The sequence below is a fragment of the Pleurodeles waltl genome, chromosome 4_1, assembly GCF_031143425.1.
Source record: "Pleurodeles waltl isolate 20211129_DDA chromosome 4_1, aPleWal1.hap1.20221129, whole genome shotgun sequence".
Taxonomy (NCBI): Eukaryota; Metazoa; Chordata; class Amphibia; order Caudata; family Salamandridae; genus Pleurodeles; species Pleurodeles waltl.
Window position 1 is genome coordinate 155308653 of NC_090442.1, and position 19398 is coordinate 155328050.

Here is a 19398-nt window from a genome sequence, read left to right on the forward strand (position 1 = left end):
GATATTAGAAGAGATGACATGAGAACCTACAAGGAACAAAGACCTTCAAGGGGGTGAAATTATCGAGTTACTTGAATGACTATGCAATGAATATGTGAATATGAATATACCCGTATTACTGTGGAAGACCTATATCTTCGAATAATGATTGTGTTCTTATAATTTGTTTTTTCATCTTTGTTTCCATTTTGCCTTTGAAACACATACCCTTAGTATTTTAGGGCCAGATGTAGGAAGCATTTTGCATTGTGCAAACTGCGAAAATCGCAGTTTGCGCCATGCAAAATGCTCATTGTGAATGCGACTTGCAAATAGGAAGGGGTGTCCCCTTCCTATTTGCCACTCGTATCGCAATGCTAAATTGCTTTGTGACCGCGAATGTGGTAGCAAAGCAATTTGCAGTTACCACCAGTGTCACACTGGTGGTAACCCATTCCCAAAAGGACCCCTTCCCCTTTGTGAATGTTGCCCAAAATGTTTTTTCAGAGCAGGCAGTGGTCCAATGGACCACTGCCTACTCTGAAAAAACGAAACCAAATGGTTTCGTTATTTTTTTTATTTTGCAACTCGTTTTCCTCTAAGGAAAACGGGCTGCAAAATAAAAAAAAAGACTGCTTTATTTAAAAAGCAGTCACAGACATGGAGGTCTGCTGTCTTCAGAAGGCCACCATCCCTGTGAGTGCAGGGACTCGCTATGGGGTCGCAAAATGCGACCCCATAGCGAATCGCAGACGGTGTCTGAGACACCGTTCTGCATCCGATTTTGCAAATCGGAAATTGCGAGTCGCACCTACATTTGGCCCTTAATGTTTAGTTCGTTTTTGGTTTTCAATGCGAATGAAGGGGGATATGTTGTAATCTTAAGTCTCTGTTATCCCTCGCAGTATTTCGAATGTTTTCAACACTTTATTATGTAATCATGGCAATCCCCTCGCGCTTGAAGCTAAGTGGCAGTTACCGCTAGCTGCTCGACTGGGATACCACGACGCGAGGAGTTGGGAATGAAATAAAACATTTTACAAGCTTTGCATGCTGGAAAACACCTTCATTACAACACCTTCATATCATTTATTCCTCGAAAGCATTCATAGCAATTTGCGTCCTTTCCTCCCACATGTTGGGGATTCTAAAGTTAACCAGGGTTTGGGGACTTCCCTGGAGGAAGTTGAAAAAATAGCCAAAAAATGCCAACATTTTGAGTTTGTGTATTTTTTTCTAAAAATTGCATCCGCTAAAGTTTTGCTGTGCTAGGATCACAATCTTGCCAGCTTTTAGGAACAAGCATAGTTGTAAGAGGCAGTAAAAGCCAATTTTTGCATTTTCCAACTGGAACTCCATTTTTCAGTTGTTGGAAAATGGGTTATTGGTAAGGGCAGGTAGGTATCTACACCTAGCAACAAGACACCAACCTCCACTTAGGTACAGTTAGGTCTCAGTAAATTAATCCCAGCTCAACCCTTGGTAGCTTGGCAACGAGCGTCAAGGCTTAACTTAGGAGACAGTGTGTAAAGCATTCAAATATCACAAAACAGTAATTAAATAAAACACAGGAAACAGTTTAAAAATCCAAAACCAATTTATAAAAATAGTTTATATTTTTATCTTAAAAATGACACAAAAACGAATAAAATCAGATAAAGGGAACCGGAGATATGAATTTTTAAAGAATTATAATTTTTCTAGCGCTTAGAAATAAAAAGCGCCAATCGGGTCATCTGGTTGCACCAGGACCGGGGCAAAGTCAAAGTTTCAGGCCGACCGCGATGGAGCCCTGCTCGGCTACAAGTCGCGGGAGGCCTCGGTTAAAAAGTTACCTTCTGACTTAGTCTTTATTTTGAAGATTTTCTTCAGCGGGACGAACCTGCCAGTCGAATCCGACCTCCTGGAGCCCTTGTCCGGATACGCGATGCTGGATTCCTCGGTGGAGATTTTTACCTTCGGACTTAGTCGTTTTTTCGAGGTGAAAATCCTTCGACCGGGGTAAACCTGGATCTTGATCCGACGTCCGTGGAGCCCTTCTCGGATACGATGGCTGGGAGGTCCCGGTCAACTTTTTACCTTCGGACTTAGGGGGTCATTCTGACCGCGGCGGACGGCGGTCGCCGCCCGCCACGCGGTTCCCGCCGAAAGACCGCGGCGGTCATTCTGGCTTTCCCACTGGGCTGGCGGGCGACCGCCGAAAGTCCGCCCGCCAGCCCAGCGGGAAACACCCTTCCCACGAGGACGCCGGCTCAGAATTGAGCCGGCGGTGTGGGAAGGTGCGACGGGTGCAGTTGCACCCGTCGCGAATTTCAGTGTCTGCTAGGTAGACACTGAAATTCTTTTTGGGGCCCTCTTACGGGGGCCCCTGCAGTGCCCATGCCATTGGCATGGGCACTGCAGGGGCCCCCAGGGGCCCCGCGGCACCCCCTACCGCCATCCTGTTCCCGGCGGGAGAACCGCCAGGAACTGGATGGCGGTAGGGGGTGTCAGAATCCCCGCGCTCCGCCGCCATGGAGGATTCTCAAGGGCAGCGGAAAGTCGGCGGGACACCGCCGACTTTCCGTTTCTGGCCGCGGCTGAACCGCCACGGTCAGAATGCCCAGCGGTGCACCGCCAGCCTGTTGGCGGTGCTACCGCCGACCTCCGCCATGGCGGTAATTACCGCCAGGGTCAGAATGACCCCCTTAGTTTCTTTTTTGGAGATTTTTCTTTACCGGGACGAACCACCAAGTCAGGCCGGGTCGCGGTTGAGGCAAGCCGGCTAGAATTTCCACGGCGGGTCGGTCCCTCTCTGGAGCTTTTTTACAAAAATTCTCAAATCTTCTCCAAACTTCTGGGGCTTCACCCAGATGTTCTTTTAAGGTTCTTTTGGGGTCCACAGCTCACCCCAAGGGTCCAGAAGTTCTGAGATGGTCCTTGGGGGGTGTGGACTTCAACTCCCAGAATGCACCTGGCGCAAACTCCTTTTTGGCCACTGGACAGTGGTCAGCTGGTCACTTTTCAGGAGTTGGTGCAGGGGGACTCTGGATAGCAATTTTTCACCTGTAGCAAACAGGGAGTCCCTCCTTGAACCAGTTGAAGCCAGGCAAAGTCCTTCTTGTGGTGAAGCCCAAGTGTGCAGCTGGTGCAGTCCTTCTGAGTGCAGGTTCCAGATGCAGGCCAGGGGTCCAGCAGGGCAGTCCTTCTTCTCCTTTAGTTCTTTTCTTCTTGAAATCTGGCGGGGATCTGAGGTGTGGGGGCAGGTCTGCCAGTTTTATCCTTGCTCCTGGGTGAAAAGCAGGGGGGTCCTGGTTTTCCAATCAGGTACAGGGTGGTCCCCCTGTGATGACTACTTCCTGGGAAGTGTGGCAAAAATCCATCCCAAAAGGCAACATTCTCTAAAAATCCAACATGGCTGAATCTGATTTTTGGAGGTTACATCTGGCTGAGCCCACCCACTGGTGTGGCTAAAAATCATAAACACACCCCTCTCCTGCCCTCTCCTAATCTAATCAAGGGGGCACCTAGCTGTCTGGGGTTGCAGGATGTGGGGGTGTTGCTGGTTGCTCCAAATGTCCTTCTCTGCCTTTGAAGACCAGTTTGGCAGCCCTCCCCCTTCCTGCCTCAGCATCTGCTGAGGGGAGATTCTCCTTTGTGTGAAGCCAGGCCACTTCACACCTCATCAAGGGAGCTTGACTAAGCTGCTGCAGGCTGGCCAATCAGAGCACAGCAGCAAAAACAATGCAGGGCTGAAATTGGCAACGTTTTAGGTAAAGTCTAAAACTCTTTACCTGAACAAGTTATATTAAATCCAACAACTGGAAGTTGTGGGATTTATTACAACAATTAATTTGATACCAAATTCTTGGTATGCAACCTTTAAGGAGACTTTAAAATTTAAAATAAAGTCTCCCCATTCTAGCCTATGAAGGCCATTTACTTCAATGAGGGAAAAACGAATTTGGCTGTTTTTACCTCACCAGGGTTTATAAATCTATTTTTATAAAGTCCCTGCTTAAAGTTACATGGCACCCAGCCCTAGGGGCACATAGGGCACACCTTAGGGGTGACTTATATGTAAAAATAAGGTAGTTTAAGACTTTGGAACTACTTTTAATTCCAAAGTCGAATTTGCATATAACTTTAATTTAAAAGCAGCCAGCAAGGCAGGCCTGCCTTTAAAATGACACTGGGCAACTCAGCAGTGCACCTAGGTCTGCATCACCTATGCTGTGGTCCCTAAACCTACATGCCCTACCATATACTAGGGACTTATAGGTAGGTTAACTTAGCCAATTATAATTAGCCTAATTTGCATATCCATTTTACACAGAGCACTGGCCCTGGGACTGGTAAGCAGTACCCAAGGCACAGCCAAGAGTCAGTAACCACCAGTACCTGTCCAAAAAGTGTGGGGGTGATCAGGGCAAAAAAGGAGGACTTTCCTACATCAGTTTTTTGTGGTTTCAACCTACTCGCAGTTTGTGGTGGCAATGTGTGAAAATCTTGTGTGAAACCAGAAAGCAATATAGTTCTCAAAACTAGACAACAATCGAAATTCAGCAATGAGTTATCTGTGTAGATTGGTAATGGATTTCTGAAAGAAACTAAGGGCCAGATGTAGTAAGCCGTTTGCATGTCGCAAGCAAACGGCCGAACCCGATGCTCATTCCCAAATTGCGAGTCGGTACTGGGGTGTTCCCTTCCTATTTGCGACTCGCATCGCAATTCAGAGTTGCTTTGTGACCGCGAATGCGGTCGCAAACCAACTCGTAGTTACCACCAGTGTCACACTGGTGGTAACTCATTCGCAAAAGGGAAGGGGTCCCCATGGGACCCCTTCCCCTTTGTGAATGTCGGCAAAAATATTTTTCAGAGCAGGCAGTGGTCCTATGGACCACTGCCTACTCTGAAAAAAACTAAACCAAATGGTTTCGGTTTACTTTTCATTTTGCAACTCGTTTTCCTTTAAGGAAAACGGGCTGCAAAATGAAAAAAAAAAAACTGCTTTATTTATAAAGCAGTCACAGACATGGAGGTCTGCTGACTACAGCAGGCCACCATCCCTGTGAGTGCAGGGACTCGCTATGGGGTCGCAAAATGCGACCACCTCATGAATATTGATGAGGTGGGTCTTTGCGACCCCATAGCGAGTCGCAGAAGGTGTCTGAGACACCATTCTTCATCCAATTTTGTGACTTGCAAATTGCGAGTCGGTCAGACTCGCAATTTGCAAGTCGCAAAATTGGATTTTCCTACATCTGGCCCTAAATGTTGAATTAAAAAGTGATGAAAATTAGTTGGAAAACATAGCACAACATTTTCATCTGTCATTTTTTGCCCCAATGGCCAATTTACAAAATGAATATACATCTGCAAAACCCTTCTAGTCGCAGGGATATTTAAGGTTTGTTGGTTGTTTAAAAACATATGATACCCAGAGCCAAAGACTCAAATACAGCTCATAATGATTTTTTATTGTGTACTGATCATGTAGCAATTCATATGCTAAAATCTAATGAATGGAAACTGAGTATACAGGAAACGTGTATTTTTGAAAGGTGCACAAGATACTGAGTTTAGGAACAGTATTTGTACACCTCTGAATTTTCGGGTTACCCATATTATCATGTGATTCAGAGGGCTATTGTGCAAAATGTGTTTTTTCTTGCACACTGGCTACAGTTGGAAGTCGAAAATGGGGAGTAATGCAATTGGTAATGACAAATGTTGTACTATTCTCACACTTGTGCGGCTGTGCCTAGCACCCATCACAGGAAAGGCCTCCAAAACCCAACATAGAGAAAACACATTTTTCCCATCAAAATTGACCCTTTTTTCATGTGATGAGGGTAGCTGTAGAATTTGACTTTGTCACCTCCCAGGGAACCTATCATATCATGACATTTCTGACAAATAGACACGTTAGCGAGCCCAGGGTTGTCTGATGTTGATCTCACTACCTTTTCTAATCCACAGTGGATTGCAAACCTCAACAAAATTCCTACCACGAACAATCCCACACTTCGTTTGATAAAAATGGTACCCAATTTGTGTGTATGGGCCTAGCGCCTCGGCAAACAAGAGAGGTCCCAATACACAACAGTGGGTCTAGCGCCTTGAGCAGGAAATATCCCAATACACATAGAGAGATCAAATTTCCCCAACAAAATGAACCCTTTTTTGTGACGTGGGTAGCTGTGGAATGTAGCACAGCCACGTCCCAGGGAACATACCAAAACATGACATTTCTGAAAAGTAGACACCCTGGTGAGTCCATGGTGGTCTGGCATAGATCCCACTATCTTTTCTAAACCACAATGCCATGCAAAACCTCAACCTTTGCCTAAACCAACACATTTTACTCACTTTTCTGCAAGGCAGGTTCTGGAAGTTTGAAAAGTGATCTACAATATTCCTGCCATCCAGCATTTGCACACACCACCTGATAAAAACAGTACTCAACTTATGTGGTTGATCCTAGTGCCCACGACAGGAGAGGCCACAAAAACAATGTGGCGACATCAAATTCTCCCTATAAAACCGATCCACTTTGGTGACATGGATAGCTGCAGAATTTGGGCTTGGCCGTTTCCCAGGAAAACCTTCCAAACCCAGATACTTCTGAAAACTAGACACACAAGGGAGTCCAGAATGGCGTGTCTTGTGTGGATCCCACTACTGTGCCCAAGTGCCCCGCATGCCTCAAATGTTAGCTTAAAACAAGAATTTTCCCCACGTTCTGTGGCAGGAGGTTTTGGATCATATGGGGGTGGTTGGGCCCAGCGCCCATGGCACTATTGTATCAAACCAGGGTACAGCTGTAGACCATATTGACTTTGTATGATCTGTGGTTGATATGTTTCTTTAATGGGTGCTAGGCAGTATGGAGGATGACCCGTTGACGTCCTCTGCAGTACAGAGGTAATGTGGAGGATGTCAGCGGATCATCCTCTGCACTATGGGGGTTACAATGCCATACCCATTTAACACTCCACAAAAGTAAACATTGAATAACAGTGAACATTTCATTGAAAACTATATTCCAACTTTTGAAGCAAGTTGCCTAACAACCTCTTAGAACCCAAAACTCAATGGATTCCCTGCAATCTCAGAGCACACCAAAAGGTCAGCTCTGGCCAAAACTAAAACCCAGCCTGCATCACTCCTAGAGATCTAGGGTGCCGCTTTCTCAAAAACAAAAAAGCTAGTGAAACGTTTATAGGGGTTTGTGTCGCTTTCTTAAATAATGTAGATACATTCACTTTGTCCATCAGGGAGCACTCATACAGATCATGGAAGAGCTGCACAATTGGCTACAATAAATTTGACATCTCCTGCCCTGATGGTCAGATTTAGAGAAGGTTTGCTTTGTTTTGCTCCTTGTGGCACGTTCTGCTCACCAGAAGTATTCCAGCGGGCCTCCTGGCCTCCAAATTATAGATGGTTGTTTAATTGTGCTTTTCCGCAGCCACAGTACAATGCTGCTTTCTTCTTTTTAGCAGCAGCTGGTGGTACGAGCTAGGGCCTGCCCTCCTGTCCAGCCTGTGCCAGACTTCTGACCGGGGGTCCTCCTTCAGCAGTGCCCCGTAGTTCTAATGACTGGCCGCTATCATTGTCTGCATTCACCATTCACCCAAGTCCTTGAGCCATTTGCAGCCTGTGTGACTGGCAGAAGCCTATCACATCTACTCCCCAGGCACACACGCAGAACCAAACTATGGAAGCCTAAGGGGACACACTTCCTTCATGGTCCCCATCATGTCTGCCATCAACTATCCCCAAGACTGACTGTGAGCCAGTACCACTAATTCTGAAGAAAAAGACCAACAAACTTCTAAGAATACAATTCCAATGCTGGTTAACCACACTTCATACAGGAGTTCATCAGCATGTTCTGTAAGCTGCTCCTTTTCTTCTCAATGGTCTTTCTTTGTGTATGGGATTAAAAAAAAGGTCGAGATTTTTAGAGGGTGGAAGTCTCTACCCAGTCCAGAGATGCCACGTTTCCTCCCCACCCTTAAGTGGGACTTCCTGTGAGTAGCTGATCAACCCCCTGCACAGTATTCTGGGAAGAATCAAAATGGCAGCTTGAAATTACATTGTTACAGATCCCTTTCTCTGAACCAAGCCCCGCCCATCCAGGTCTGTTTTCTTTCCTCAAAGAAACTCCCCTTGGGTCACTGTAATCAATAGACCGCAGGCTCTTCAATTGTCCCATGTTGGAAGATTTCTCCCTCACCATTTCTCTGCTGGGAGAAAACTAATCTCTCAGAATGAGTCTCTTGTTCTAGGGGAGTCTTTTAACTACCAGCTAGCCTGCGGAGTAATTAATGGTGGACCCTGAAGGGTAGCTCAAAGCATGAATTCTACTAACGATGGCTTACGGAAATATGCCCCATTATACAAACGCATAACCTGTAGACTGAAACTAACTCTGGATATGTATTTGAAACAAAAATTTCGAAAGGAAAGACACATTAATGATTTTCCTACCTCATGCCAATCAAACATTTTATTTTAGACACACATTCACTGAGGTTTAAACCAGTTTAAGCACCACAGATTTTACACATCAGCCAAAAAGAAATGAGACTTCTATCCTTTGATTCCGAAATGAATTATAAGACCATAGCAGGAAGTAACCAATTTATTCACTGAACCCTACTCAATTGGTTTTCATCTTTTTTTTTATAGAATGTATGCAATGTGTTACTTTTGGTTCTTTTAACTAGTTACTTTTTCTGTAATCTGTGGTGTTTCCCAATACTATGCACTTTCCCCATTTCTCTTCAACATATATGTTAAGCTACCCATCCTGATCCAGCTCCAGACGTATGTAGATGGCGCTCAACTCTTATTCAGACTGAGTGATGGCCCGTATGACGAATCTGTCCTTCAGAGATGTTTGCTGGATGTCAGAGAGTAGAAAGAACAGGTTAGCTCAAGCTTAGCAAGAAGACCGAAGTGCTAGTGCCTGGTGGCTGTGTAGATTTTTGGCTTTCTGAATTTGCACCTTATCCTACACCACTCTAAGTGGTTTGGAGTTTTGGACTGCAGACTGATTGCACTTCTTAATTGGCAGCAGCAATAGTACCCTAATGGACTCTTCACGCATGATTAAGGCTGTTCAACCTTCATGGCCCTTATCAGCTCACGTCTGTATTAGAAGGAAGTCACAGCCAATCCTGAAGGAGAGAGCACCAGACTAGGCCTAGCTTGTGAATGAATGAGTGCCGCTGGTCTTCACAAGATTGCCCAATCTGCTTTCCACTTCATGAGGAAAGAGGGTGGCACGACTGAATTGTTACTAAATTGGTGAGTAGGGTACGTCAGTCATATATGTCTATCCATTGGCTACTCCTTTGCTGATATGTCCAATAAGTTATGCTGCTCCACTTCGATCTCGGGTTGCAAAGATCACAAGGACCAGTCCCCCGTTTGATTTTTCATTAAAAAAGCTAAGCAGCACGTTAGTAAAAGGAAATGTCAAGCTTATATGCAAACCTATGAAAGGGTATGCATTCTTGATATGTCCCAATTCAACACTAAAGAGTAGTATTTTCTCCTGCAGACCCGGAATTTGAAACTGAGAAATGGAGAATAAAAGTGGCAGTCTTGCCTAAGTATTCAATGTTTTTAGTATAACTAAAGCAGGTGCAAGAGCCTAATAAGCCTATTAAAGGTACAAGAAAATGTTTAAACCATGGCATATATCAAATGTCCTGGAACTTACCTCTCGCATCCTCGACTGCCATACTTCTTTGAACTCCAGTGAAGTGGTGTTTACCAGGCTGGCATTTTGGGTCCAATCCGGACATTTCCACTGGGGGAGGGAAAGCATAGTGAGGGCAGGAGTGAGAAATGCAGGTGATGATCCCTCCAAGATGGGTAGCCTACAATTATTGAGGGACACATTTATGTATTGTTACAAATTGGTTCTGAGGCAATCTGGTGCTTTTAAAGCATGTACATGCATAAATGTAATACAAACCATCAAAGTCTCTGTAAAGGGAGGCTCAGTCTATATTTATTCACTTTTTGCTTTACTTGTAACCATGGATAGGGACAAAATTACTTTCATCATATTCAGTTGACAGAAATGATCAGAAACTAAACTGTGACATTATTATTTCAGGGAGAACTGTAATTATGAACATACAGTGGGTGTTAGGTCTTGCTCTCCCTCTCGAGTAACTACTTGAGAACAGTCCAGCATAGCAGAGATAGATGGAAACTGGCCTTAAGATAGTTGATATACTTTGTGAAATGAGCCATTGTCCACAGCTGCCGACTTTGGAACTTGGAAACAAAGCCCAGCTTCGGCTCGACATCCTGGGCAAATTACTGAATCTCAGTGTACCTAAAAATGGTGTAATTTGGGTTTCTTGTAAAGCATTTTAATGCCCTCAAGCCAAGTTCGCTCTACATAAAATTGCACAAAAAAAGCATTGGCAAATCCAATAGGTCTTGCATTTGGGACCTACAGGTTTTTGCCTATGTTATCATTGTTGCCAGTGGCGTAATTCTGTAGGGTTGTGCATATGGCACCATGTGTATGCCTACAGAATGAAGTGTTGAGTGCCACTTAGATTAGCCAACTAAAACAAATATATTTTCAGTGCCCTAAAGCACTTTTATGGAGGTCCTCCCCAAAAAATATTTTTTTAAAAACAGCGGTGGAGGGGGCCAAAAGAGGAGCTGATTGTGGGGGTGAGAGGAGCACTAGGGAGTGGTCAGACTTAAAAATGGATCCTTTGAAGGAGAGGGCAGCATGAGGAGATAGCTGCACGGTGCACGGCGTGTGAATCAGGGGAAGAAGCACACAGAACGTGCATGGAGATGGGTTATGGGGGAAGAAGCAAAAGAGGGAGAGAGCTGAAAAACATGCACTCTGATGGAGTGCTTAACCAAGAAGAAAAAATAAGTTGCCCAAACGTGAGCAGAGAAAGGACACAAGACAACCTGTTCAAAGGATGGTAAAGAAGCTATGCTCTAAGGGAAGGACAAACACGGTATGAAACAAGAACAAGGAAAGCCATTGAAAAGAAGCAAGGAAAGAAAGTCACACTAAAGCCACACACTGGTAAACAATAGGGAAGCTGTAAGCCCTATGTAAATTCCTGGTAGGTCCACAATATGTCTTGAGTAACCAGACAACCAGTGTTGGCCTTCAGGTTTAAAATATGATGGGGTGCCATAGTGTCAAACTTACCATATTTGAGGCCCTCCCAGCTGCAGCACTTCTCCCCCGTGTCCACGAGCAGGAATGGAAGGACTTAATTCCTGCTCAGTGCAACTGGATTCCAACCAATCCTGTAGCTGCTCCCATGCTGTTTTCAGCAGATCCTGGATTGGTGGGAGAAGGCTAATCCAGCGCTCATTGTGAGGCAGGGGGCCTGTGCCAGCAATCCCTCGGCTGTTCGACAGCCCTAGGATTGCTGGGTCTACAGTGCGTATATGGGCTGGCCCTAGCTAGACAGCCGGCCCAACCTGACATGCCGACTGAAAGGGGCAGCAGTCATCTTGCATTTGCAAATGCAGCCCCGCTCCATGCCCTCACGCTTGCACTGTACACAGTGCAAGCGTGAGGGCAAAGTAAAACGGCATTATTATTCCATTTTATTTATTTGTGTTTGCCTGCTGCGCATGCAGCAGGGAGGGCGACGCTCCTGCTGTCTGGTAGGCTTGACCTAAATATCTGGGTGTTTATAAATGCATGCCCTTCTCTATATCTGGCATTGGCTTCAGTGCAAGTTCCACACGGGGTCTTATTACTTCTTTTTTTTTTTACAACAGAAATATGCAGGTGAAGGTAGTTTGCTGTGTGTTAAGCGAAGGAAAGAATGAAAAAGAGCACCTGAATCAGCATAAAGGTAACTCCTCAATAAGAAGTGTGATTTTACGGTCTCCATATTAAAAGCTGTACTTTATTTTCTGACTGCAGGCACAATTTGACATCAAAATGTTCATTTAATAAGACAATTACATAAACACTTACTTATAATATCTAATTGCAAGCGAGTAGGGATGCCATAACACTACTTACTCTTGCTGCAAAAGTGAAAGGGACCCCGTAGGTTCTCAGCCACACACATGGACAATTTCAATAGCTCTTGCTTATGAATGAAAATGCCTTTTGATCCATTGGTGGGTTTAGGCGCTCAATAAGTCATCATACATGCATTCCGTCACTCATCTTTGCACTCAGGTACACATTCATCCCATTGATTCACTCGTGTATTCTCCCTCTGACACAACTGCAATAAAATGTACACAATCTCAAAAACGTATACAAAATAATTTAAGAATATAAAAAAAGAAAACTAAACCCACCAGGCCTATTCTTGCAATAACAGAGCTAAACATAGCAGTGAGTGTCCGTCTTTCAAAGTTATTGAAAACAGTCTATTGTTCTTTTAAAACACAAGCACGGTTGCTACATTTAGAACCAACGTGTTAGCCATCTTGGAATGGTAAAACAGTGATACACTATGGACGGCATTCCATAATGGCCATGTGGGTTATGGCGCTCAATAGATGAAGTGAATGGCATGCAAGTGATCCGATAGCACTGTCTGGAGAGCTATAGTATCCTCACAAGAAAATAAAAGTGGAGAAGCAAAGAAATGAAAGGGAACTACAAAAGGTGAAAATTCTAAACTAAAGTACTGACCAACCAGCACTTACATTGTAGCGCACTTATTTTCAGGTGCATTTACACACATGATCAATGCCGTCATTTACAGGGCGAGAGAGCCAATAACTGATGCAGACTAAACCATTACCCTATGCAGTTCGCTGTCATGGACAGATAGCTGACCCAAAGCCCCTCTATCTACCTGTATGGATATACATTTATCTATATTGATGTAATGTTTCAAGATTTTCTTTGCTCTAAGATCTTGGCAGACAGCTTAGAAGAGATTCTAGCAAGAAGTTATTACAGTGCAAATCTTCTCCTCCCTGGACTTGTCAGAGGCAGTGGCCTACACCAAAATCATTCCCTACTAATGTAATCTGTGACATTTCATATAATAAATGCCTAGCCATAGGCTTTAATACCGAGAAATAACAAATTCACCCTTACATGCTTAATGATGTTAACATATGCTTTTTCACAATCAATATGTCAGACCTGATGTGTTTGTTATAACTTTTTCATAACCATACCTAGGGCAATGGAATGCACTTTTTCCTAGTGAACCAGACCTGTGGCTGTTATCAATGGCTTGCCACCAAAACCCACAGGGCTTGTCAGAGTGGGTGGCCAATGTCAAAACCCTTGCCTAGTATTGTAATCTGTGACATTACATGTAACAAAATATTTGCATACAGCCAGTAACACAATGTGATAACAACCAACCTCTAAAGGCTTACTAGCGACAAAATGTAACTGGGGTGTAGTACGTCTGATGCAGAAAGAGAAAGTGTATAAGGCATTAAGGGAAAGAGACTGCGGGAAGCTGCACACGCCTGCCCAATCCTTATATGATATGGATTTACCCAGGGCCACCTTCCAGTGAAGCTTAGCATGCAGGGTGTTCAGGGGCATCTCAGCTTGCGCAGAGACGTAGAGACAAAATAGAAGGTGACAAGGAGAGGAGGCCACAGGAAGGAGAGTAAAGATTTTACACTTTGCTGGAGAATTCGGGAAAGTCAGGGTAACAGTCTCAGAGTTTTGCACCTGTACGAAAACAAATGAAAAGGTCTAGAGTGTCAAATGGGGTGCCTGCATTGTTGGTCAATCTATTACAGAAGCGGTCCGCAGGGAAAAGATAACTCATCTCTGTTATGCACCATCACGATACCCGTTGGGTTGCTACCCTCTCCTCCCAAAATAGATTGCAATGGAGAATGAGTACTGTTGGAGTTTGACCTTTAAATTTAATAGTAACATGAAAGGCTTGCAATATAACGTGTAGTGAAACTGCATAGAAATATGTTAACACGGGGAGTAGCCACCAATGTATACGATGATTAATGAAACTGACTAATGATGAATTAACAATGTACTAATGTATGACTTTATATTAGCATTAAGAGTTATGTATTAGGGGTTCTGCTAAATTAAACACTAAGCCTTAGTTAGTGAGGGTCTGGGCCTAGCTTCCTGGTTTCATATTAATTGTGTTTTTCTAACGTGCAATGTGCTGCTTTCCTGAAGGACACGAAGCTGTACTTTTCCAGAAGCTAGAGAGATGTGTGTGTAGCCATAGTAAATTATTTCTCATGGGACCCGACTTGCTCAAGGAGACATTCTTGCCAAATGCAACAGTGTAATTCGCAACAGGTGCAAAGCCGCCTGGACTAGGAGAAGACATTGGAACTACTGACTGGAGCGTAAAGTGTAACTTTTCTTACCTGACATTCCACCCGATGAAGACGTCAATCACGGGAGCCAATGGACTGCATGAGAACTGTGTTTGTGGAAAATTCTAGTAAGGTGCGTGGAGAATTATTGGACAGAGATAATGATGAACCAAAATTGATCCAATGATAAATTAAGGACTAGTTCGACAGTTTTGATATAACAGCGTGACCCGAGAAGAAATTTGCCATTATTAGCCATACTCAGCCATTATTAGGACACTTTTGACGTTATTCTGGCTTTCTGCCTTAAGCTATACTTTGCCATTATTCTTTGAGACTTTGCTGTTCTGATATCTTAACCATCCTCTTTTGAATCCTTACCTGATTCTGACTTCTCTTCCTTATGAGGGAAGAGCCTATTCTTAACTATGCCATACTGAGACTTGTCCTGTCCTATCTTTGATGATGGTGAATCTACTGATGTCCTGAGGACGAAGACTGACGCTGATTGCTGATACGTTGGAGGGGTAACTCTCTGATGAAAATTGTGTAATTGTCTGTTTGCCTTTACTTTCTAGGTACCAACTGCTCTTTTGATAGAGGCCATAGTTGGCTGATGCTAATTCGAAGTTAGTTAAGGAATTCACTAATATCGGATGCAAATAGACAAATGACTGTATTCTTGCTTTGTTGAATAATGTACTAATGCTACTCTGCTAAAGTTGATTCATGTTAACGTTGTGCTTCAGCCTAATGTTCATGATCTATGCCTTGATAAAGTTTTGCTCTGATTGCCTAGTTATAGTGGTTTTGATGTGCTTGTTGTTGAAACTAATAAATATGATATTAGATTGTAACTAATAGGGAATAAATATCCTAACGCATAACTAGGTTCGTGTGGTTATTCATGGCCGAAAGGTCATGGTGTGTTCGCTGTATTGAGATATATTGAATGTCATTGATTAGCTAAATGATTAGTTATTTTGAATATTGAAAGAGTTATTGACATATTGATTGCGATGCTAAACGGATATCTCGTTCTGGGAAGTCTCCAAACATGGTCAAAAGGTTAATTGGCCTAGACGTGTCTCCTTGTAAGTTTACTTATCAAGGTTCTGACACGTTATCAGTTTTGGTAGCAGAGGTAGATGGTTTTGGCCCTTTGGGGCCCCAGGACGAGGGACCACTGTTTGAAAATTGTTATAAAATGATGCAAATTAGAGAGATAATGTACCCCTAAGTCCCGAATGACTTTCCCGGAATCTCAGAGCTTGCTGAAGTGAGTTGGGTATGTTCTTGGCGTCCTAGTGATAGTGTGAATAAAATAGGTTTTGCGCTTGCACAGCTTATGCGTACTGCAGGTGAATTGTGAGGTAATGTTTTAGTAGGAGTGTGCATACTCCGCAGTATGAGAGTATGGAAGTCGGCAAACTTCATGTCAAAAATTGTCCACGTGGTTGTTGGTGATGTACGGACCCTGCGTGGTCTAAGACTCCGGAGTATACTGCTAAGTGTATGAGACACTTGGTTTATGTTGTAATTTGCGCTGTTTAATAGGTCAATAGGGCGTGGTTGACAAGTCGAGTTTGAGTCAAAGTGAGTGAATGAAAACTTCAATGGTGATTTGGTGAGTCCTAAAGTGCACTAGGACAACCCATTGACAAGTCGAGAGTAGAACTTGCGGGTCAAATGTTGCTTGCGAGTGCGGGATCTGAGAAGGAGAGCGTAGCAGGCAAGGCTAAGCAAAATCTCTGTAAAGTTCTGAAGCGATTGTGTTACCCTTTCCTGTAGTAAACCGGCAAATTAGAGTTTTGATAGTGCTCGCAATATATTGCATTAGTTTTGTGTGAATCGAGAGTGAGGAAGACAAGCCGCAAGACTTTGTCAGCCGCAGTGTGTGTGAGTGTGACGTCATTGGAGCCGCGCTGGGATACGTCGTTAGTGAGAAAGGTCGGGGACAGATTGGCAGCCGTCTGTGAGAGGCAATTGGTTGAGAAGGTGAGCGAAGAGAGTTCTGGGAATTAAAGTCACTTCCTGATTCGGTTGTTAACAAAATAAAAGAAGCAAAAATGAAGTTTTTCAAGGCTTTAAAGAGTGCTTTGAGGGGAGATGTGTACATTAACGCAAGTGTAGGGGAACCTACACCGCCAGAGGATACACCGGCTTATGCCGTAATGGAGGAGAGGGGAGTCTCGCCATGTCTTTGGCTAAAGCAATGGTGCAAAGTGACAGAGAAAGAAGGGTGTTTGGCGTTTCCGGAGCACGGAACGTTCAATATAAGGATTTTGGAAAATTTGCGGAGGGTGTTGAATGAGCTAAAGCCACCTCCGAGGCCAGCACAGTTTGGGGTGCTAGCAATTTGGGAACTGATGGCAATACGGGAACAGCAACAGAAATTTGAGAGGAGAATGAGGAAAGCAGAAAAGACACTAGCAGAGGCTAGGTGGGATAGCGCACAGAGGGTTTGGAGATGAGAAACAATAGACGGAGTTAGGATGTTTCCAGCAATAACTCAAGGACTGTGTCATAACGGTGACGAATAGCCCGTCCACTGAAATCTAAATCCCATTATTTCCTATGAAATTTAGATTTCGGTGAACGGGCTATCCGTCACCATTGTGATGGAGTAACCTGTCTGCCATGTATGTAAATCAGGCCCTTAGTCCAATTTATTGCTACGCCCGACACTACTCTGAACAAGGAAAATTAGCAGGTAACAGGGGCCAGATTCTCACCTGGGTTGCTTACACAGAGAGTGATGTCAACTATTAACAGCGATATGACGATGTTGCAAAGCGAGAATACCAGGCCTCTATGTCCATCGAGAGGCTCAGTCACCACCACATATAATAAGGGAGCAACCCTGACAGGTGCCTCTACAGTTGGGGACTGGGTAATCATTGGCCCTAATCCAGGATGAAGGTGCTGCATAGAGCAGCTGAATTAATAATAAATAACAATAGGAAAATCCAATACTGCTCAGAAGAGCAAAGAGAAAGGGCCTTTCCAAGCAATCAAAGGCTTTAGTGGCATCTAGGAAGACCACCTCATCTTCTGGTCATAGTTGATGTAAGAGCGCAAAAAGAGTTCAGAGATTATTAGAGGTGGAAGGATTAGGGATGGATTCAGTCTGGACTGGTGGAATTAGGGAGAGGAGCAAAAGTAGCAGTCGATTAGCCAACACTTTCCCTCATATTTTTGCATCCGAATTGATAAGGGGACGATAAGAACCTGGAGATTCAGGGGGCTTGTCAGGTTTTAGGAGCATTATTAGGAAGCTCTCACAGTAAGAAAGAGGCAAGACACCAGCATGCAAGGCTTCATTGTACACCTGTAGGAGACAAGGAGCAAGAAGGAACGAAAAAGCCTTGTAAAACTCAGATGAAATCAATCAATCAGGAATTTGTAAAGCGCACTACTTGGGAAGGCCATCACTTTCTGGGTTTTTGTATGCAATCTCATCAAGAGTTACTCAACCAGAAATGCCTGGGGGGTCCCTCCAGCCAAGCCAGAGTAAGGCGGCAGAAGTAGGTGGTATAGTCCTCTGGTGCATGCGAGTGGTGAAGGAAAAATGGCTGCTTGTAATATGCTACAAATTCCTGCATGATGTCCTCATCATTGAAAACCATTGTACCGTTGTTACGGTTTAACTGGGCAACAATAGGAGGGCTCCTCTGCCGCTGCAACTCATAGATGAGCGTATGTGAATGCAGTGTCATATTTATGCCAGTGCCTACACTGTTTCCGCCAGGACAGCAGATTCTCTGAGGGCCACCTGAGGGCCTCCTGAAGCTCCGCTACAGGACACAGTTGATAGTTAGTCTCAATGTGACATTCTAGTTGGAAAAGGCAGCGCTGAACGTCTTTCTAGATCAAGAACTGCTTGGACATGCACATCTCTCTGATGTATACTTTAAATGCCTCACATACCGTGCCCACCGAGTCCACCGTACCTTCATTATTTGCAAATAAAATAGTTATGTCTCGTTGAATGTATGAATGAAACACAGGGTCCTGTAGCGCCTGTGGAGAGAGGGTCCACGCAAAGGCAGTGTTGGAATTAAACTTGGAAGTAATGATCTCAACAGATGCAATCAGAAGGTTGAGCTGATGAAACCAATAATCAAAGAGGTTGGGCAACATTAGTCATGCGGCTTCCAGACAGGTAAGTAGAGAAGAGCCCTCTGTAGACCAAGAGTCAGGGCCTGTAAGGTACGATAAGCCAGTGTCACTGCTGGGCGTGGACAACCTGGTGTTGCAACTGTGCCTGGTTTGTGGTAAAAAAACAGACTTGATGCTACGAAGAGCTTCCATTGGCAAGGTAAAGATAGGTGTCTTCCCATTTAACTGACAGTGAAGCTTGGCTGGGTACAACATGGCATAGGGCTCGTTGTGCTCCCGAAGGAGGGCCTTGAATGTCCCAATAAGTGCGCCGGGCTTCCTGCACTTGAAGGCTAAAGTACGGGAAGATGGAACATTTGGAGCCTTGATAGGTTAGTTCACCCTTCTCCTGGGCCAGTTGAAGTGCAGTATCGCAATCATAGTAACTATAGAACATGCCGATGAGTGGGCCTTGAGGCACACAAGAGAGAGCCCTAAAGAGTGGTGGGCTCTTTCCAAAACAAAACATTTGGAAAAAGAGTTTGCACCAAATAAGTTGCATAGTAATTGCTCAATGAGCGATTCCATCCACCCTGTGTCGGTGGACTCCGGGTTGCCCACTAGGCATAGTTTGTTGTTTCGGAGCGGGCCTCCAAGTCTTTATTCTTGGAAGCTACATTTAGGAGTTCAGTTACCAAGGTGGTTTGTTCCAGCTCAAGTGAAGTGAGGCGCTGTTTAGCATCAGTGGCCCTCGTCTCCTATTTCACAAGATGAGCCTCCAGTTGGTCAAGTTAGCCTGTCAGATGATCTATTTTGGAGTCTATAAGTTGGAGGCTAGTATCCATCTGGAGCAACAGAGCTTGTGTGTCAGAGTCAGTGGAAAGGGCACCCAAAGCCACTACCATTGAAGTGGCTACTTCAACTTTGTTAGTAGAGTCTTAGCTGGCCTCAAAGCCCAATTGAGCCTGCTTAGGATCAGATTTGCCACTTAGGAGGCGGTCCACAAGGGAGGCACAGCTTCCC

General features: G+C 44.3%; 1 protein-coding gene across 1 annotated transcript in view; it reads right to left on the reverse strand.

Annotated features, from left to right (window-relative positions):
• The window catches only part of LOC138287142 (solute carrier family 23 member 1-like), a 225917-nt gene that overhangs the window by 172805 nt on the left and 33714 nt on the right, over nt 1-19398 (reverse strand). The window contains exon 4 of the mRNA XM_069227501.1: nt 9698-9857. Coding sequence (XP_069083602.1) covers nt 9698-9857 — 160 coding nt within the window. The remainder of the gene's footprint in view (nt 1-9697; nt 9858-19398) is intronic.